The following is a 22,721-nucleotide window of genomic DNA, read 5'->3' as shown; positions in this document are numbered from 1 at the left end:
ACAATAAAACAACAAGGGCAACAAAAGGGAATAAATAAATAAATATTTTTTTAAAAAAAAGAATAGAAGGAAGATCGTGCTACCTGAACAGGTACCAAATGGCTGTGCAGAGTCAAGGAAGCCAAGGAAGGGATTATGGTGCCTGACATATATTCAATCTGTTCTACCATCAAGTTTTTTCTAATATTTGCTCGCAGAATTGTAGTTCTTATTGAGGTCAGTTCAGTTACCAGATACTACTGAAATACAAAATCTGCTACCTTTATTTGTTTAGAATCATGAAATTGTGATAGAGACATGTGGGAATAAAACCTAAGTATGTATATTTCTTCAGCGGTCTATTTTGTTTCTTAGACTTTTCAAAGAGTTCTTGTCAGGTCTGATCAGAATAATGTAACACTTGGGAGCAAAGATGCACACTAGGAGACCAGCACTGGAGGCCAAGATGGAGAAGATCTCCAAGGCCACCATGAGCTTCCCCTGGGCACTGTGGTAGACAGGCAGAAAGGTCACCCAGACGCTGCAGAACACCAGCATGCTGAAGGTCAAGAACTTGGCTTCATTGAAGGTGTCAGGCAGGTTGCGGACAAGGTAGGACAAGGAGAAGCTGACCAGGGCCAAGGAGCCCAAGTATCCCAGCACACAGTAGAATGCAGCGATTGAGCCCTTGTCACACACGATGAGCAGATGCCTGGGCTCAGAGTGTGTGTCTACATCAATGAAGGGGGGAGACAGTCCCAACCAGATGGCACAGATAACCATTTGGACAAGAGTGCAGATGGGAATGACATAGTTAGAACCCCCTGATGCCAACAGCCACCTCATGATTCTTCCCGGCTTCATGGATTTGAATGCCAAAAGCACAACAATGGTTTTTGCCAACACAGTGGAAAGAGCCACAGTGAACACAAGTCCAAATGTGATTTGCTGGAGGATGCAGGTGACAGGGTGTGGATGCCCAATGAAGAGAAAGGAGCAGAGGAAGCAGAGGAGGAGGGAGATGAGCAGGATGTAACTGAGAGTCCTGTTATTGGCCTTGACTATGGGGGTGTCTTGGTGCTTCACAAAGACCCACAGAACCCCAGCTGTGAGCACAGAGAAGCACAAAGCTGTGCAGGCCAGAGCCATCCCCAAGGAATCTTCAAAGTCCAAGTAGGTCACCAACTTGGGGAGACAGTGGGTTCTCTCTTCATTTGAATATTCTTGCTCAGAGCACTGGATACACTCCCGTGCATCTGGAAAGAAAAGCAAAGGCTTGACAATGAAAACTCACCTCATCCTCACGTCAAGGCAAAGCCAAAATATAATTTTATGATTTTTTGATTCATTGTATTTTATGACCTTTGGATTCATTTTATATAATGACTCCGTCTGATGTAAACATTAGCTACACCAAGATAAGATTTTCTATTCCTAACCCAAGGGGAACATTTTCAAATGCCAACTAAGACTGAGCACATTCAAACATGAGTTCAGCCTAGCATGGTTCTTGATCAGTGAATGCTGTGATTCTCTGATTGACCAATCATGGAGAGTCTATATAATAGATCTCTACACTCAACACTGGCTTTCAAACACTGGGATTTCAAAACCTTGAAATTATGTGCTGTTAAAATATATTTTCATGTGCTTAGCTAGGCATCTGGATTTATTATTCACTTTCAGACTGAAAAAGAGGAAGAACCACCTTGAGAGTCTTAAAGCTTTTAGAACCAATTTTCTCCCGAAAAAAAATACATCACAGCTCTTCTTTTGTATTCTGACCAGTAATAAAGACCTGCCCTGTAAATGTATTAGTTCATACTGAAAGACATGGTTTTATTCTAGACTGGTGTCTTCCCTTGATCTGAGCATGAGGTCAGTTTCAATAATTCTCATATGATCTCATGGTCTGAAGTGATGGAATAGATGCCCGGATATTCAGAAGCATTTCATGGAGAGGTGAAAGGAGAGATAGTGTGTAAGTAAACAGCAGGAATACTTCTCTTTTACACTGAAATTATAGTTTGTTTATTCAGTAACAATGGTCTTTTCTTTAGGAATATTCCAATGGTGCTGGGAAAGGCATATGTAAAAAGAAAAATGGACCTCCGCTTAACACCGTGCATTAGAATCAGCTCAAAATGAATCAGAGACTTTGATATTATACCTGAAGCCCTCTATCACATAGAGGAACATGTCAAGGGCCAGGTGGTGGTGAACCTGGGTAAATGCACATAGTACAGTGCACAAGGTGCCTGGTTCAAGCCCCGAGTGCCCCCCCCCCACTTACAGGTGGGAAGCTTCACGTATGGTGAAATAGTGTTCAGTAGGGAAGCAATTACAGAAGCCAGACCTTCCACCTTCTGCATCGCATAATGACCTTGGGTCCATACTCCCAGAGGGATAAAGAATAGGAAAGCTATGAGGGGAGGGGATGGGATACGGAGTTCTGGTTGTGGGAATTGCGTGGAGTTGTACCCCTCTTATCCTACGGTTTTGTTAATGTCTCCTTTTTTAAATAAAAAATAAATAAATAAAAATTTTTTTTTAAAGTTAACATGTTGAAAAAGCAACATGTAGAATGCACTGGTGAATGTCTCCTTTTTTTAAATAAAAAATAAATAAATAAAAATTTTTTTTTAAAGTTAACATGTTGAAAAAGCAACATGTAGAATGCACTGGTGAACTAGACACCAATAATAGGTCTTTGCTTTTCATTGAAGTAATGAGAGTTATGGAGTCCTAGCGAGCATTTATAAATTGCCGTACCTTGTGTATTTGAAATCTCTCCTGTCAGACAAAAGACACATTCAAAACAGCAGGTTTCATCAGACTGTGTAACTTTCTTGAATCCCGGACCACACCTCTGGTTACACACTGATATGGGAGGCTAAGGTACAAAAGAGAACTTTTGTCACCATTATTTAACCATAACATGACAGAACTTTCCCTTTATATCTTTTGTATCATAGTAAAAATGCAGGTAATACAAATATGTCGTCTTAAATAATTTAAGAGTGGTTTGCAGTCCAATGCTGTAAAGTGTGTGTGTATAAATTGTCATGAAACTGATATCCAAAACCTGGTCTTCTAAGCAACTGGGATTCTTAGTATCCATTTAATAATTATTAGGGACAATTTCATTGTGATTTTGACTTTTGTTACTCTGATTATTCGTGATATCGTGTGCACATCATTTTTAGGAAAATTCCTATTTATGGGGTTTCACATTTAGAATATATATATATATATATATATATATATATATATATATATTTCTGATGTCTGATTTTCAGTCTTCTTCATCTATTCCTGATAGCTGCTTATCAGATATATTATTTTCAAATACTACATCCAATTCCACAATTTACTTATCCCTCCTAATGTTTCCTCTGATACACAAATTTTGACTCATTCAACTTGGGGGTTAATGATTTCTAGGACATTGTTGAAACTTGGGTTCAGTTTCCCTTCTCTGCACGTGTGTGCGTACACACACACACACTCACCCCTATATGAACAACTGTGGAAGGGCTCAGGTGGTAGCACACTAGGTTAAGCACACTCATCAGTGTGCAAGGACTCAGGTTTAAGACTCTGGTCCCCACCTGAGAACAATTTCACCCCTAGCTTAGTTCCTTTCCCCATCATCCTGCACTTGAGCCTTAAGGCCTCTTTTCTCCTCCCTCCCTTAACTCCTTCCCCAAAGTCTTTTGCTTTGATGGAATGCACCCCACAGAGTCCAAGTTTGCCTTCAATATCCAACTTGTTGAAGAGTTATTTTCTCTATTTATCTTGTTCTTTTTTGAAGTACTTGTCTGTGTTTGAGGTAGGATAGCCAAAAGTCATTATGTCAGCCAATATCATTAAAGGTTCACTTATTTTCTTCTGATGCCTTTTTTTTTTCTTTGTTTACCTTTAGTTCTTTAATAACATTTGGGGAACACACTTTTTAAAATGTTTTTTATTTTTGCTTCCAGAGTTATCAGTTGGCTTGGTGCCTACACTACAAATCCACTGCTCCTGGAGGCCATTTTTTCCCATTTTGTTGCCCTTATTGTTGCCCTTGTTGTAGTTGTTATTGTTGTTGTAGCTGTTGTTGTTGTTGGATAGGACAGAGAAATTGAGAGAGGACGGAAGAGAGAGAGGGGGAGAGAAAGACACCTACAGACTTGCTTCACTGCTTGTGAAGTGACCTGCCTGAAGCCGGTGGGGGGCTCCAACCTGGATCCTTACATAGGTCCTTGCTCCAAGTGCACTTAACCCACTGAGCAACCGCCCAGCACCTGGGAACACACTTTTAACCCTTTTGTAAACAGAACTACAGCAGTGTTCAATGGCATAGTTTTTCATGATGACTTTAAGATTTCCCCCAAGCCATTTACTGAAGGAGCAGTCTACTTGTTGATGAGTGAGTTTTGGAACTCTTGTAGAAAGTTTATTGGCACAAAATATTTATTCTTTGCCTTTTTGATAAATTTATTACTTAGATATAGACAGAGAAAAATCAAGAGGGGAGGGGGATACAGAGAATAAGAGAGAAAGAGAAATATCTACAGCCCTTCCTCACCGCTCATGATGTTTTCACCTTACAGGTGATCCAAGTCTTGAACCTCAGTCCTTGCATATTGTAACAAATAGGCTCTATTGGATATACCACTGCCCAGGACCCAAAGATTTATTTCTGAGGTCTCTATTCCATTCCAACTAATCAAAGTGTCTCTGATTTACTAACACATTGTTTTCATTTAACAATCTGGGTAATGTTATTTTGAAATTAGAAAGCTATTGCCTGCCATCTTTACTAGTTTGATAGACTGAGTCCTATAAGATTCTATATGGTGGTTCGGCCAGGCTAAGATAATTATTCATGGGTTTAACATTGGTTTGAAATACTGTAACTTTTATAGGTTATAGGATTTTGCGTGCACACAGACACACACACAGACACACAGACACACACACACACACACACACACATACACACACACTTATATGAATAACTGTGGAAGGGTCCTGGTGGTGTGCACACTTGGTTAAGCACACTCATCACAGTGTGCAAGGACCCAGGTTCGAGACTCTGGTCCCCAGCTGTAGGGGAGAAGCTTCACAAGTGGTGAAGCAGGGCTGCAGACATCTCTCTCTCTCTCTCTCTCTCTCTCTCCCCCTCTCTCTCTTTCCCTTCCCTCTCAGCTTTTCTCTCTCTATCCAATAATAAATAAAAATATTTTTAAAAAGAATCACTGTGTTTACCACAATGTTCCAGAGCCATCAAAGCAAAAGACTTATCTCTTTATCCCTCAGTTCCATTTCTTTTTTTAAAGTTTCTAAAATTATCTTTATTGATTGGATAGAGACAGCCAGAAATTGAGAGGGTAGGGGAGATAGAGAGGGAGAAAGAAAAAGAGACACCTGCAACACTGCTACACTGCTTCACTGCTTGCAAAACCTTCCTTCCCCCTGCCGGTGGGGACCTGGGGATTGAACCCGGGTCCTTGAGCACTGCTACATGTGCACTGAACCAGGTGCACCACCACCCAGTACCCCAACCACAGTCCCATTTATCATTATCTTTCATAATCATTTTAGTTTTTTTTAAGATAACAGGTGCATAATGTTTTTACCAATGGCATTCTGTGTCCTGTCCCCTGCATAGGAAGTGTCCCTAATCTTTATCCCTCTGAGAGTAAGGACAAAAATTCTCTATGGGCTGAAGAAAATCTGGCTTCTGTAATTGCTCCTCTGCTGAACATGGGTGTTGGCAGGTGAAGCCATACCCCCAGCCTGTTTTCTCTTTTCCTAGTGTGGTAGGGTTCTGGAAAGGTGAGCTCTGAGGATATACTGGTGAAGTCTTCTACCCAGAGAAGTCTTAGTTTTTACTGAGGTTACTAGATTTTTTTTTCTTTATTTTTTTTTACTTTATTTATTTTTTTTTTTTGCCAGAGCACTGCTCAGCTCTGGTTTACGGTTGTGCAGGGGATTGAACCTGGGACTTTGGAGCCTCAGGCATGGTAGTCTGTTTGATTAACCCTCTGCCCTATTCCTTTTTTTCTTCCCATGTACTCTAGGTCTATCACTGACAAAACTACGAACCCACTGTTCCCAATTACTACTGGCTCCTCTTTTTTCCCCTATATTTCATATTTTCTATTTATTTATTAGTAGACAGGATTGAGGGAAATTGAAAGAGGAAGGGAAGAGAGTGGCAGAGAGAAAGAGATAGAACTGCAGGTCTGTTTTACTGCCTGGGAAACGTTCCATCTGTAGGTGGAACCCAGGTCCTTGGGATTGTAATGTGTGCACTCAGCCAGGTGTACCACCACCCAGCCCCTTAACCACTTCTTATATTAAGATGTGTCTAGTTTATTTGGCAAGATATGTCTGGTTGCAATTCTCTGTTACCAATCCAACATATTAATGTTATTCAGATATCACATGAGTTTTGCCATTTACATGGTCCACTTTCTTTTTGATTTTTTATTGGGAAACTAATGTTTTACATTCGACAGTAAATACAATAGTTTGTACATGCATAAAATTTCCCAGTTTGGGGGGTTAGGCAATAGTGCAGTGGGTTAAGCACCTGGCGCAAAGAGCAAGGACCAGCATAAGGATCCTGGTTTGAGCCCTGACTCCCCACCTGCAGGGGGGGTCACTTCACAAGCAGTGATGTTGTTTTCGACGCCTGACTTCACAGGCGGGTAACAGACGACCAGGGACTCATGGTTGAGTTGTACACAGTATCTCTTTATTCATGCAGGACGCAGCACAATCTAAGCTGAGCTAATCTAAAAGTAAACTAAAAACTACAATCTTGTCCTTATAAATATACTAGCCCAGTAGGGTGGGAACAGGATGCGAGGCAGAGAGGGTGGAGAGAAAAGTGACTGGTGAAAATAAGAGTGTGACAAGGAGAGGGGGCGGAGCAGGTGAGAATTCTAACATTAAACCACCAATGCCCTGGAGGGAGGGTGGTGCTTGTTAACAGCGGTTATGTAAATAGAATGAAGTGGTTATGTAAATAGAATAGTGTTAAGCAGAGGGGATTAAACTAATGAAACAGAAGGGGTTTTTAGAAGCATACCAACAATTCCCTCTTTCTTTTTAACTAATGGCCATAGTATCAGGATTGCAGGGCACTTTGTGAGGCAGGAAGACTGATAAGAGGCACACCTTTTGGGGTTCCACTGTCCCTCCTTGCTCAACCTCTCCGTGGAGAGAGAGACTACACACCCCTCAAGCTCAAGCCCTTCCAAGCTCAACCACATCCTCACAATTCCCCAACATCTCTCTCTTACTTTATGGCCATATATAACTGGGTCAATGTCTGTAAAAGGCTTCATCTCTGTCAGGAGAATAGCAGCAGGTCTGCAGGTGTCTTTCTCTCCACCTCTCTGTCTTCCCCTCCTATCTCTATTTCTCTCTGTCCTATCCAACAATGAACAGCATCAACAACAACAATAATAACCACAACAACGCTACAACCACAAGGGCAACAAAAGGGGGGGGATAAAGGCCTCCAGGAGCAGTGGATTCATGGTGCAAACACCAAGTTCCAGCAAGAATCCTGGAGGCAAAAAAGAAAAAAAATTCCCAGTTTTCCATATGACAATACAACCCCCACTAGGTCCTCTGTCATCCTTTTTGGTACATTGTTCACTTTCTTCTTAACACGGAATGAATCCAAAGTTTCTGGACACTATCATTTGTAAGTCCCACTGGAGTGGCTCTGGTATTTGACTATTCTTACATCAACATTTTCAGTGCATTTAAGTGTATCGTAATTAATTAAATGGCCAATATGTCTTACAGTTACTTATGTCCCCATTAGGAGAATAAATTTTGCATTCTGTTAAGAAAAACTATTTATGGGGGCCTGGTGGTAGCACAACAGGTTAAGCTCACATGGTGAGAAGCGCATGGACTAGGCTCAAGGATCCTAGTTTGAGCCCCCCAGCTCCCCACCTGCAGGGGAGTCACTGCACAAGCGGTGAAGCAGGTCTGCAGGTGTCTGTCTTTCTCTCCCCATCTCTGTCTTCCCCTCCTCTCTCGATTACTCTCTGTCCTGTCCAACAAAAATGACAGCAATGGTAACAACAACAAAGGCAACAACAAGAGCAACAAAATGGGAAGAATGGCCTCCAGGAGCAGTGATTCCTGGTGCAGACACCGTGTCCCGGCAATAACTCTGGAGGCAAAAACAAACAAACGAAAAAGCTATTTATTTATTATGAGAATAATGAGTGTGATTGTACCATCTATTTTTACTTATACCAGTTTTCCTGCTGAATTCAGAATGATGCACTATGGGGAATAAATTAATCATATTCTAGTGTTTGGGAGTATCATTTGCACACAAACAATCTTCAGATTTCCTAAGGATATATATACACAGTAATGATAATAAAAATTGTCTATTACCATATAACAATCATGTTTTATAAAGATAATTTATACATGTATATTAACATAGCATTATATGTTATGTAAAAGTAATAACATATAGAGGGACTATCATGTTGAATTCTTGAGACGTTTACAATTCAGGGGCCAGGTGTTGGCGTACCTGGCTAATCCATTACATTGCAGTGCGCGAGGACCCGGGTTCAAGTCCCTGGTCTCCACCTGCAGGGGAGAAGCTTCATAAGTGGTGAGGCAGGGCTGCTGGTGTCTCTGTCTCCTCCCTCTCTCTCTCAATTTCTTTCTGTTTCTATCCAGTTATAATAATTATATATACATATACATATACGTATATGTATACATATATACTTGAAAAAGAACTTTACAATTCATGGTGGAAGCTTGATATTTAAGTGCTCAAACAGAAAGCCATAATTCTAGGCAAGCTGCCAAATCAGCAGTAATACTGTTCCTATAGTTTTGTCATTTTGTGGCCTTCACCTCTCAAGGATGACTTCATCAGTTAGAAAGACTGACAGAGAATGCAAGAAGAGCATGATGGTTCCCTCTAATGCAGTGAGAGTCAGGACTTACTCTACTTCTTGATGCTTTTACATGGAAACATAACAATAATATTGACACTACTGTATAAGAATTTAAAATATGTAAACAGCCAGTGAAGCGTCAAATGTGAGTAATGCATGCAATACAGGTTCAAGCCATTGAACCATTCCACTGAAAGAAACTTCAGAGTCATTCTCTCTTTTCTCTCTCTCTTCTCTGTTTTTTCTCCTTTTGTTGCCCTTGTTTTGTTTTTGTTGTAGTTGTTGTTATTGATATCATTTTTGTTGAATAGGACAGTGAGAAGTGAAGAGAGGAGGAGAGGACAGAGAGAGGGAGATAAAGAGAGACACCTGCAGACCTGCTTCACCGCTTGTGAAGCGACCTCCCATTCATGTGGGGAGCCCGGGGGCTCAAACCAGTATCCTTATGAAGGTTGTGCTTGGCGCCATGTGTGCTTAACCCACTGCGCTACCACCCTAACCCCCCTTCTCCGTCTTTATCTAAAAATAAACAATATGGGGGATTCTCAAAATAATATACAATCAGTTGTTACACTATGTGTTATGTTAGCTCTGATCCAGAAGACCACATCCTTAATTTCTCTACTAAGATTATTATTTTCATCCTTAATCTCTCTACTAAGATTATTATTTTGATTTTTAGACACATTTTATTGTATTCATTTACTTATTTATTGAATAGAGATAGAGAGAAATTGAGATTAAAAGGGAAGATATGGAGGAAGAGAGAAATACCTTCAGCACTGCTTTACTGGTTATAAAGCTTTCCCCTGCAAGTGGGGACCAGGAGTTTAACCTGGGCCCTTGTGCTCAGAACTGTATGCACTCAACCAGCTGTGCCACAGCTGGGCCACAATGTCTATATTTCTATAGTGCCCATAACTGGTGATGAATGTCACTGTACCTTTTCCAATCCCATAGGCCATTCTATAACCTCATCATGGATGACCAAACTTTGATAACTTGTACCATTGATGACAAACTCTCCTACTTTAACCAGGAAGTCCTGAGCTGTAGGAAATAGCGCAATGTTCAGGATGTCATATTGTTTTTTAGATTCTCTTTGCTCATCCAAGGATACATGGTCCCCAATGCTGTTAGTAAACTGGAGACTTCTCAGAAATCTGTGAAGCTAGAGGAGAAGCAAATTTATAAAAGAAAAGTGTAATCAAGTTAGAGACAAAAGACCCAGGCCTATAAAAACCATTCATATTCCAACCTCAGATGTTCTTTGTCATAGCAGTTGCTCATATTTATTTATTATTAATTAATTAATTAATTAATTAATATAATTACTTGGATTATTGCTGGGGCTTAGTATCTACACAATGAATCTACCACTCTACTGAGTACCCACAGAGTGGTCTAGGCAGTTCAATTTTGTTTGTTTAATTACACAAAGAGACCAAATGAGAAGAGCAGATCCTCTGACCACAAAATAAATTTTCAAAGCAATGAATGAAATTAAAGTGTTTCTCATAGTTGTGTTTAGTCATGGATATTTGTGCAAGACAGGCCAGGCATCTATTCAGATTACCTTTTTTTCCTAAAAGAAACAAGTTTCTTTGTTGTTGTTGTTATTGATGTCATTGTTGTTGGATAGTACAGAGAGAAATGGAGAAAGGAGGGGAAGACTGAGGGGAGAGAGAAAAATATAGACACCTAAAGACCTGCTTCACCACCTGGGGAGTGACTCCCCTGCAGGTAGGGAGCCAGGGGCTTGAACCAGGATCCTTATGCTGATCCTTGCGCTTTGCACCACATGCGCTTAACCTGCTGCGCTACCGCCTGCATCCCTGTTCAGATTACTTCTTGACTAAACCTTGCTCACTAACTTGGATAGTGTACATGTTTCACAAAAGCTTAATTCATTAGAAATCTTATGGTATATGAAGAAACAAACCCTATGTTGCCTGTTAAAAAAACAGAAATAAAGATGTAAATCACTCATCAAATTGACACACACTGTTGACGTAAAGGTAGCCCATTTTGGGATGCCAGGGAAAAGGAATCAAAAAGGTAGATCTGACCCATAGTTGATCTGTCTGTATTTTGTCATGAGTTATTAGACTATCTAACTTTTGTTTGGTGCAAAATCATCTCTACTTTTTGAATTATGCAAATTGAGGGCTGGCAAGACAGCTCTCTTGACTTGTCTACCTGTTTTGTCTTGCACATGACTCAGATTGGAGACTGGCCTTCACCACATTGGAGGTCTCTCTCTCTCTCTCCCCCCCTCTCTCCCTCTCTCCTCTCTTCCTCCCCCCCCCATTTACCTCTGTCTATCTGTTTTCCCATCTGAAAAAGCGATTCCAGAGAAGTGAAGACCCCATTAGGTCTATGGATACAATGTAAACTACTTGTCCCTTCCATCAGGAAAGTGTACCTCCTGTAGACCATTCTAGAACCTCACCCTCACTATACAACAGCAATGGTAGGAACGGTCTTGCTCTCCAAAGGGAGGCTGGGCCAACCTCTTCAGCTACTTGAGGAAGACTGGTCCTGAAATGAGTATACAGCCTAGAATGTTCTAGGCTGTGACCATGGGATGTGAGCTCAGACCTACAGGGATGCAGAGGCTACACAGACTACTGTGATAAATATGAAAAGACATGGGTCCTAGGTCAGATTGATGGGGTTTATAGTTAATGGTATTTATATACTTTGCTCATATTTGGGAGCTACTCTCTGCCCTGACCCACTTTCTAGTTTTATTCTCAACTCTAACACCAAACTTCCCAGACAGTACTTTTAGTCTACCTGCAGTTACCTATTGGGTTCAGACAAAAATTACTAAAGTCAGAAGCCCCATGGAACATACCTAAAATAGACTTCCTAGTCACTTCCCACACCAAGAAAGACCCTTTGTTTCATTTGTTCTATTCCTAACCTTGGGTTCCTGCATATTGAACATGTTGCTTTATAGTTTGCTGCCATTAAGTCACCAGCTTGCAGATGTTATTACGATTCCATCCTGACTTCCCTTGGCAGATGACCTCACTATATGGTGTCCCAGAACCTCACCTCTCCAGATCCCTATCCCACTAGGGAAGATAGAAACAGCCTGGTGGTATGGCCCCATGCCCACAGCCAATGTACATGTCAGCAGAGAAGCAGTTACAGAAGCCAGACCTTCCACCTTCTGCACCCCATAAAGAATTTTGGTCCAGGGGCCAGATGGTAGCACAAACACTGCTGTGTACAAGGACCCAGGTTCAAGCACCTAGTTTCCACCTGCAGGGGGAAAGCTTCATGAGTGGTAAAGCAGGGCTGCAGGGGTTTCTCCCTCTTTATCTTCCCCTTCATTATCAATATCTGACATCTCTATCTATTAAAGAAAACCAATATAATAAAATTTTTAAAAATAATTTTGGTCCATACCCCTGGAGGGATAAAGAATAGGGAAGCTGCCAATGGAGGTTTTGTGGGCATGGAACTCTGGTGGTGGGAACTGTGTAAATTTGTAGCCCTGTTATCTTACAATCTTTTTAGTCATTATTAAATCACTAATAGAATGTATTAAATATAAAAATTATAAAGCGAATTACCCATCAATTAACATTATTGGTATGTAATTGAAAAAAAGTTTAAGAAAAGTTTTTTTATATAATTTTTTTTTTATAAAAAGGAAACACTGACAACTCCACACAATTCCCACCACCAGAACTCCATATCCCTTCCCCTCCCCTGATAGCTTTCCTATTCTTTATCCCTCTGGGAGCATGAACCAAGGGATATTATGGGGTGCAGAATGTGGAAGGTCTGGCTTCGTAATTGCTTCCCCACTGAACATGGGCATTGACAGGTTAATTCATTCTCCCAGCCTGCCTCTCTCTTTCCCTGGTGGGGCAGGGCTCTAGGGAAGTGGGGCTCTAGGACACATTGGTGGTGTCATCTGCCTAGGGAAGTCCAGTTGGTATCATGGTAGCATCTGGAACCTGGTGGCTCAAAAGAGTAAAATATAAAGCCAAACAAATAGTTGACTAATCATGAGCCTAAAGGCTGGAATAGTACAGATTAAGATTTGAAGGTCTCCATTTTGTAGGTAGTTAGTAGGCCTATTTTAGGTATATTCCAAAGGACCTATTCCAAAAAACCTACACTAGTTTTTTTTTTTTTTATGAGCCTGACATCTGAAATGCAGGTTTATCCAAGTTATTGTCTGGAGAGATGATTTCATGGCTGGAAAAAGGACCAGAAAGCTGGATCAGGGAAGAGAGTAGCTCCCAAATATGGGAAAGGTGTATAAATGAAATCTAAATCAGGTCCTTAGATGAGTTCATTGTGAACACTTATTCAGGATGTTTTGTTTTTTTCTTTCCTCATCAACCTTAAGGAAAAAACGTCATTGAATGAGATACTGTCGTGGTATACCTTGTGTGCCCTGAAATGGCACTGAAGACAGGATTTTAGAGGTAGATACTCAGTAATTACTCAGAAGCTACATGTGCTGTAAGAGTTTTCCACTTGTTTTGACTGATGATGCTGTTAGGAATTATAAGGCTTAGTGGTATGTTATATTTCAGCAGACAATTCCCCACAAGCCCTGCTTGTCAATGCAGACCATGTAGTTGGAGGAGATTTACCTTCCAGGAGAGAGGCACTGGAAGGCTTGAATCTCTTGTCAACCCCATGTCTGCTTCTTCCAGGAGCATCTCATGAAGGGCTCTGGTCACAGTATGCACAGCATTGTAGACGAGATAGCTGGATTCAGACATGACCATCATGTCAGTGTTTCCTGGCATAAACTCTAAGGAGGCATTTGGGGGACAGTCTTTGAATTTTCCACATAGTGATGACCCAGAAAATACACAGTTAAATGCATTAAGCCAAAATCTCTTGAAATAAAAATCTTCTGGATATTTGGAAGGGTTCATTTTTTTAATAAAGTGTTCAAAACCAGGCACGTCTCTCTTTGGAGATGAAAATGAGAGACTTCCATGGAAAAGGCCCATAATACTCTTCATTTTATATAAGTCAACATAGGACTCTGTTGCCATGATCCACAGCTTACCTGAATATTCAGTCAGTCTTGAATGCATGTGTATGCTTATAAAAATGTCAGAATCACCATAGACTAAATAGACATTTACTTTTGCATCCTCTGTTGAGAGAGCAATTCCTTCATATAAATTGATAGTTCTTACCCATGAGGTAGGCAACTTCTCTATAAAGAGAATACATAAGTGTTTTTTCGCCATCTCTGCTTTCAATGTCCAGACGAATGTCTCACTTTCTACATTATCTGTGATGGCTACCCCCACCCAGGTCCATTCAAAATGCAGCAGTAGACAGATCAGTCCACGCACTAGGAACTTGTCCTTAACAGCCATTTGATAGAGTGATGGGAACTGATCTTTGTCACTCAGTGAAGAATCAAATGCTCCGTATGTGACCTAGACAAGAAACACAACATTCTGATTTTCACTAGGACTGACAAAACTCAAAACACCGTCCTGCTGGTTGGGAAAGTCACAAGCATAAGAGAAAATATAACCACAACAGCTGTTGAAAGATAGAAATGATTATTGTGAGATGTAGCCAGTGCACGCAGGGGAATTCCAGCCTTCCCATCAGCCTCACCGCATCACCCCACCCCTCCTCGCTCTGGTGGGCTTTGCCCTCCTTATATTTCTAGTTCCCGGATGGATCCTGCGTCGCCATCCAGACCTCCTCACTGCCTTGCTCTCTTTTCCCTTATAAGGAGATATTGGTCTCATTGCCAGCATGGCTACTTCCCCTGCACAGCTACCCCTTTATAAACTTATAACTGCAACAATAAAAGGTTCCCTCCTCCGCCACGGTATCCTGAAGAGGTATGTTGTATCGTCCACTGCCACGGTACACTGGGAGACCCCTAAGCAAACTCACCCCTTCCTCTGCTGGCCCACAATTCCCTGCTGTTTGTCTCCTGCTGACCAACAGGCCAGATGGAAAAGTGGGAGCCTCCAGGCTGGCTCGTTCCCCTGAGGAACCCGACAGTTGTGGACATTATGCAGTACTGTATTATTTTTAAAAGATTTTTGCTAATGTGAAATTCATTTAAATATTATATAAATTTTATCTAGAGGGGAGTTGGGGGATAGCGCAGTGGATTAAGCACAGGTGGTGCAAAATGCAAGGACTGGCATAAGGATCCCAGTTCAAGCCCCCTGCTCCCCACCTGCAGGAGGGTTGCTTCAGATGTGGTGAAGCAGGTCAGCAGGTGTCTATCTTTCTCTCCCCTTCTCTGTCTTCCCCTCCTCTCTCCATTTCTCTCAGTCCTATCCAACAATGACAACGTCAATAACAACAATAATAACTACAACAATAAAACAATAAGGGCAACAAAAAGGAATAAATACATAAATATAAAAATTACTACTAATAAAAATTTCATCTTGAGGACATCACAGTCACTACCAAAATGTACTCTCTGTACTCAATTATAAAGACACATATATTTTTAATAACAGGATTATTCCTGGGGCTTTATGCCTGCATGCTAAGTCAAATACTCCTGGCAGACTTTTTTCCTGTTAACTATTTTCTTTTTTATCTCCCTTGATAGAGACAAAAGGAAAAATAGAAGGAAGGGAAAGAGAAAATTGGGGAGTGAAGGGAGAGCGGCTCTTGGAGCTCCACAGCACTATACTGGGGCCAGATGGTGGCACACCTGGTCGAGCACTTGTTACAATGTGCAAGGACTGGAGTTCAAGGCCCCGGTCCCCACCTGTAAGGAGAAAGCTTTTCAAGTGGTGAAGCAGGGCTGCATGTGTCTCTCTGTCTCTCACATTCTCTATCACCCCCTTTCCTCTCAATTTCTGGTTGTATCTATCCAATAAGTAAATAAAGATAATTTTAAAAATATTTTTAAAAAAGAGCCTCTGTACTATAGGTAGGGCACTGATGCTTGAACCAAGGTCCTTGAGCATGGTAATATGTGCTCTCTATCCAGCATCCCATCCACCAAATTCTCAGATCTAGTAAGGGGCCAGAAAGGGGTCCACCTAGCAGAGCCCACATGCTATCATGCATGATGACCTGCTTTGCCTATAGGGGAAGCTTCCTAGAACTCAAGCAACACTACAGGGTGTCTTTCCTGCTTTCTGTCTCCTTTTCTCTCTCCATGTGTCTTTGTCTATATTTAAAATAAAAAAGTGAAAGAATGAGATCTAATCAAATACCCAGCAATGTTATCATCTGAGGATTTTTCCAAAAGGGAAAAAATACCTTTGCATATAGATCTAGGCATACCTTTGTTCATAGCTGCACATTTTGTAATCGATCAAAGTTGGAAGCAACACCAGATGCCCAATGACAGACGAGTGACTGAGAAAGTTGTGGTACATATACACAGTGGAGAACAACCCAGCTGTTAAAAATGATCAAGTCATCTCCTTTGCCTTATCTTGGATGGATCTCAAAAGAGTCAGACTCAGGCAAAAACTAGTAAAGTCATGGGCCCCTTGGAATATACTGAAAATAGGCCTACTAGCTTATTCCAAAACAGAGATTCTAAATCTTCATCTGCAATATTCATGCCTTTAGGTGCATGATGAGTCAACAATTTGGTCTTCTTTATATCTTAACTCTTTTTCAGCCACCATGTTACAGATGCTACCATGATGCCAACCTGAGTTCTCTGGAGAGAAGTCCCATCCAATGTGTCCTGGAGCCCTGCTTCCCCAGAGCCCTGCCCCACTAGGCAAAGAGAGAGACAGGCTGGGAGTGTGGATCAACCTGTCAATGCCCATGTTCAGTGGGGAAGCAATTACGAAGCCAGACCTTCCACCTTCTGCATCCCACAATGACCTTGGGTCTATACGCCCAGAGGGATAAAGAATAGGAAAGCTATCAAGAAAGAAGATGGGATATAGAGTTCTGGAAGTGGGAAATGTGTGGAATTGTATCCCTCTTGTCCTATGCTCAATATTTCCATTTTATAAATAAAAATTTTAATAAAGAATTATGTTAAGTGAGGTAAGCCAGAAAGCAAGGAATGAATGCCAAATAATCTCATTTATATATAGAAAGATAGAAAGAGGAACTGCAAATTGAGTTTTGATATATTGTACCAAGGCTCTCATGGGTAGGAGGAGGATGAGTGGGGTGTGGAGGATACAAAAACATTAGAGTCCTGGTTTATGGTGTTAAAAGGGACCTAATTAGAGGTTAGAATGTTTAACAGGGTCCTATCTTATGGAGATAAGAAATTGTGTCCGAGTGTCAATAACTACACAGTAAAATACTAGTCTTTCAATTACAATATTTGCAATAAGTCATATGCAGAATGTAATAGAGATTTTTTCTAAAAACTTGGGGGTATTACTATAAATGAAATAAGCTATATGAAGAAAAACAATATATAATTTCACTGGTACCACAAATTCCAGAGTTGAGCAGTATTCTTCCTTCTCTCTCTTATAGAAATGACTAAGTAGGGAGTCGGGCTGTAGCTCAGCAGGTTAAGCGCTTGTGGCACAAAGCACAAGGACCAGCCTAAAAATCCCGGTTCGACCTCTGGCTCCCCACCTGCAGGGAAGTCGCTTCACAAGCGTTGAAACAGGTCTGCAGGTTTCTATCTTTCTCTGCCCTTCCCTGTCTTCCCCCCTCCTCTCTCAATTTCTCTCTGTCCTATCCAACAACAATGACAATAATAATAACTACAACAATAAAACAAGGGCAACAAAAGGGAATAAATAAATAAAATAAATATTTTTAAAAAAGAAATGACTCAGTAGAATCTCAACACAGCAGAAGATTTATCAAGGATATGAGTTCATTCTCAAAGACACAGTCTCATTCTTCTTTCAGTGGAAGGTAAGGGAAGTCCGTGGTGGTGGTGGTGGGGGGGTTATTTGATTGTTTCTTCAGATCTTCAGAATGTCAAATTACCTTACCTGTGGAATTCTGTAGAGTCCCAGAAGTGGTCCAAGGATTGATGAAAATTCTAGTGTGGTTCCTGCAATAATGGCCGTAGATTTGCTTTGTTTCTGGCAGTTATAATTTGGGACAGTCTGATTCCCTCCTGAGAACCAAAGCAAGATGTTCTCTAAAGGTTTCTCATATTTATTAAAGGCGTTGTAGAGACTGAAACCAAGCGTCAAATTAGGGAGCAGATACGGGTCCTTATTGATCTCTTCAATGGCAAAGAGAAAGGCCAGAATGTAATTATAATTCTTCAACTGCCACCTGGATGGAAAACACAGCATTAGACACAACGGTCAAGTTATTCAACTCAGGGATATCTCTGAAGCTACACCCAACAACATAATACGTTACAGTCCCGTTTCTAATCATTTTTCTCAATATGGAATACCTAAACTTTACTTTTGGTCATTTGCTAATTGTCTCCTGATATTTCAGCATCCAAGATTTATGTAATAAGTATTTGTGTTGAATTTTTGGAGACCACAAACCTGGATAGCATATGAAATATCATACAAGAGTAAAGTTTGGTATATTTCGTTACCCTTAGAATTACCAAGTTTTTAACCAGACACACTCATCCAAAAGATTTGGGGTATACCTATGTTCATAGCAGCACAATTTGTAATAGTCAAAACCTGGAAGCAACCCAGGTGTCCAACAACAGATGAGTGGCTGAGCAAGTTGTGGTATATACACAATAAAATAATATTCAGCCCTTAAAAATGGTGATTTCAGAATTTTCATCCCATCTTGTATGGAGCTTAAGTGAAATAAGTCAGAAACAGGAGGATGAATATGGGATGATCTCACACAGGCAGAAGTTGAAAAACAAGATCAGAAGAGAAAACACTAAGCAGAACTTGGACTGCAATTGGTGTATTGCACCAAAGACTTATTGGTTTTATTTTTATGTTTTTTTAAATCTATTATTGGGTAGACACGGAAAGAAATTGAAAGGAGAGCAGAGAGAAAGAGGGATAGAGACAGAGTAAAACTTGTAACACTGCTTTATTACTTCTGAAGCTTTCCATTTGCTAGTGGGAACTAAGGGCTTAAACCTAGGTCCTTGTGCACTGTAATGTGAGCATTTAGCTAGGTACACCACCACTGGGCCCATGAAATATTTATTTTCTATTAATTAGATATGAGAGAGTTTCATCTGAGGCATAAAAAAGAAAAAAATGATTCAGATTATCACTCTGTTGTGTGCAGTGCTTTGGGTTGAACTAGAAATGCCAGACACGAAATTTTCAGTGCCCTACGATTCAGCCGTTTCCCCCATCTCTGATTTCTTTTTTTGTTTTTAATTTTTACTTATTTATTTGTATATGTATTTATTTTCCCTTTTGTTGCCCTTGTTGTTTTTTCATTGTTGTTTTAGTTATTACTGCTGTTGTTATTGATGTCATCAATGTTGGATAGGACAGAGTGAAATGGAGAGAGGAGGGGAAGACAGAGAGGGGGAGAGAAAGACATACACCTGCAGACCTGCTTCACCACCAGTGATGCGACTCCCCTGCTGGTGGGGAGCCGGGGGCTCGAACTGGGATCCTTATGCCTGTCCTTATGCTTTGCGCCACATCACTTAACCCACTGCACTACCACCCAACTCCCCCCTCTAATTTCAGATCTTAACATGTCACATTTTTCTTGTTCATACATTGTTGTCCAAGGAAATTGGGAATCATCAATATTACAAGTTAAGGCTGATATCCAGCAGGCATGTGGAGCATTAAGATTGTTCCCTAATGTAAAATTTACCACAGCTTTCAAGGTGGATAGTAAATTAAACTTGCCTGGCCACTACCATGCTTCCACAAAAGAGTAAATACAGAATTCCAGAGAGGATGGCTATCATCCAGTAGCATCATGATCCAGCTCTGTGAAAGGGAGACAACAAAAGCAACAACCAAAGGAGCTACACAAACCATTAATACATATAATAAGCCAGGCCCCTGAGGTAGTGCAGTGGTTTAAGCACGCATGGCGCAAAGCTCAAGGACCAGTGTAAAGATCTCGGTCCGAGTCTCTGGCGGCAGGTCTACAGGTGTCTATCTTTCTCTCCCAACTCTCTGTTTCCCCCTCCTCTCTCCATTTCTCTGTGTCCTATCCAACAACAATGACAGCAATAATAACAATAACACTAACAACAACATTAATAACAAGGGCAACAAAAGGGGGAAAAATAGCCTCTAGGAGCAGTGGATTCATAGTGCAGGCACTGAGCAGTGGATTCATAGTGCAGGCACTGAGCCCTAGCAATAACCCTGGAGACAATAAATAAATAAATAACAAGCCATGAAACACAGAAAGCCCATAAATAAAGATCCCAAAGAATACTAGAGCTGAGATAAAGCCAGTTTACAACTGTAAAAGTCTCTGAGGTGGGGGGAGGGTTCAGATCCTGGAATACAATGGCCGAGGAGAACCTAGATGAGAGGTTAGATTGTTATATGGAAAACTGAGCAATGTTCCACATGTACAGACTACTGTGTTTTACTCTTAACTGTAAACCATTACTTTCTCCAATAAATAAAAACAAAATAAACAAGAATAACAAAGCAGCTTACAGGCACAGATCCCTACCTCAAAAGTTTCTGAGTGAAACAGAAGGATGACTACAGGAGGATCTCTATCACAGGCCAAAGTTGAAAAACAAGATCAAAAGAGAAAACACTAAGCAGAACTTGTACTAGAGTCAGTGTATCACCTCAAAGTAAAAGACTCTGTGGTGGCTGGGTGGGTGGGGAGAGAAAGATTCAAGTCCTGGAATAGGATGACAGAGGACCTAGTTTGCAGGTCCATATGTGACTATACATTGTGTTGCTCTGTGTTTGCATTAATGATTACCTCAACCTTCCCCCCCACCCTGAGCAATGGGTTATACTTCTTGCCTTTACTCTTCCAATAAACGAGATGCCCCTCTGAGGCCTCTCCCAGAGCTGGTTGAGTCTGGTGTGGCTTCTTCCTCTCCACACATGTCACCCCCAACATGCAGAATTACCCCGGGACTTCCAGGGCGCTGCCCTGACCCTTAGCCGCCTGTGGCCAGGGAGGCAGGCAGAGCACATGGAGTGACCCCCCACACACACAGTCTTGGATAGGAAGGACTAACATTGTCTCAATGACCATCCTGCCAAGGATTTAATGCCATCCTCATGACAAAAGTTACAAAGATTTTTTTTTTTTTCTCTTTTTTTTCTGGTTAGTTACAATGATTTTTTCTGGAACCAAAATAATCCCCAGGATTGCCACATAAATAGTAAGAGATAGGAAGAAGACCAAAGATATTATTATTACACCACCTGGCCTCAACCTACACTACAGAGCCACTGTAATAAAAATGGCCAAAACAGACACACAGACCAGTGAAACAAAATTGAAGACCCAGAAATAGCCCCCCTCACACACATCTACAGACTGTTGGTATGCTTCTAGTTCTGCTTCTGGGATCCCTTCTGTTACATTGCTTGACATTGTGGTCTATTTACATTGTCATTCTGTTACAGTGGTTTGGTCTCACTCCTCCCGGCCTCCGGGAGACTGTGTTTAGTCTTTGACTTTTCGTGCTCCTCCCTTCTCCCCACCCCCTATCCTACGTACTTCCTTGGTTCCTGACTCTGCTGCTGGAGGAGAAGGATGCAAGACAGATTTGGGTTGTGATTAGTTTGGATTAGTTTTTTGAATCGTTTACTTGTGAATAAAGAAATACTGCTTCTCTCCTCAGCTTTGTGTTCCTGGTCATCTGTCTACCACTGTGAAGCAGCCTACTGCTGCCCTGAACTCTTACTACATATGGCACCCAACTTGTGGCCTGACCTGCCCATCCCCCAGATAAGTGAAGATGTTTTCGGTACCTATCCACTATGGGTTGCTTTTCTGCTTGTGAAGAGGTTTCCAAAGGACTCTGCCCTTTCTTCATGAGACTGTTTCTCTGTTTCTGGAACATTTCACTCTGGGCCACACTCTGGTTTCCGCCTGGCGCCTGCCTGCAAAAACCTGCTCATGGCCGCAGGGTGAGGGCCGGAGCTCGGAAACTGGCTGCAGTAGCCTCAGGAGCCAGGAGCAGGGTGGTGGGAATAGTGGGCAGGGCTGCAGCCCATCGTGGCCACCACCCCAGGGCGCCTCGGCCTACTCCTTCTGCACGGCTGGCCCACCCGTCCTCCTGCTATGAAGTCGGGCCCTATCCTGAATCACCTGGGGACTGCGGGCTCCCTGCTGGGACTGGGCCCCCTAGCTGAGATCCTCAGCTTGGCTCTGAAGGCAGAGGAGCTAAAATAAGCAGCCGCTAGACAACGCACCCCCTGAACAACTAAGACAGTACAGATCTAAATTCATGTTTAAAATGATATGTCTTCATAACAAAAGTTTTTCTCCTTCTGTATTGAAGACCATGTTTATGTGTGTGTTTGAAGTTTGGTAAACATTGACTTTAAGGTTAGAAATGTAACTTTAAGGCTACATTCTTACCAGGCAAAGTTAAATGAAAAAGGTTTTCAACATAATTCTCATAAAGGTAAAATTAACTTACATTTAAAGTCTGAGGTAAAAATTAGCTAAAAATCAATGTATTTTAACTAAGTTGGTCTAAAAAGCCTGCACACAGCTAGGGTTTGTCTCCATATTGTATGGGTATAACAAAGGGTAAAAAAAAAAGACATTGTTGATATCTGAAGCTCTCAAATACCTTCTCAATTAGAAACAGTGGATTGCACAATGGTTAGGCTAATGATTCTCATGCATGAGGTTCTAGCAGTGGTTCTTTGCCTTACCACATATTATTACACTTAAATTGGTTATGCAGCCTTAAAATGAAATGAAAAAGACCTTCTAAATTTATAA

General features: G+C 41.2%; 1 protein-coding gene across 1 annotated transcript; it reads right to left on the bottom strand.

Annotated features, from left to right (window-relative positions):
• Window positions 1-313: 313 nt before the first annotated feature.
• LOC132535633 (vomeronasal type-2 receptor 116-like) lies at window positions 314-21,011 on the bottom strand. Its single transcript, XM_060182248.1, has 6 exons — window positions 20,995-21,011; window positions 17,849-18,140; window positions 13,553-14,362; window positions 9,865-10,098; window positions 2,752-2,872; window positions 314-1,235 (listed from the first exon to the last, which is right to left on the bottom strand). The coding sequence occupies exons 1-6, from the start codon at window positions 21,009-21,011 to the stop codon at window positions 331-333; spliced, it is 2,379 nt and encodes a 792-aa protein (XP_060038231.1). The 3' UTR covers window positions 314-330.
• Window positions 21,012-22,721: the final 1,710 nt, after the last annotated feature.

The sequence above is a fragment of the Erinaceus europaeus genome, chromosome 23 (genome assembly GCF_950295315.1).
Source record: "Erinaceus europaeus chromosome 23, mEriEur2.1, whole genome shotgun sequence".
NCBI classification, from domain to species: Eukaryota; Metazoa; Chordata; class Mammalia; order Eulipotyphla; family Erinaceidae; genus Erinaceus; species Erinaceus europaeus.
Note: the sequence above shows the minus strand (reverse complement) of the source record. Positions and strands in the feature narration are given on the sequence as shown.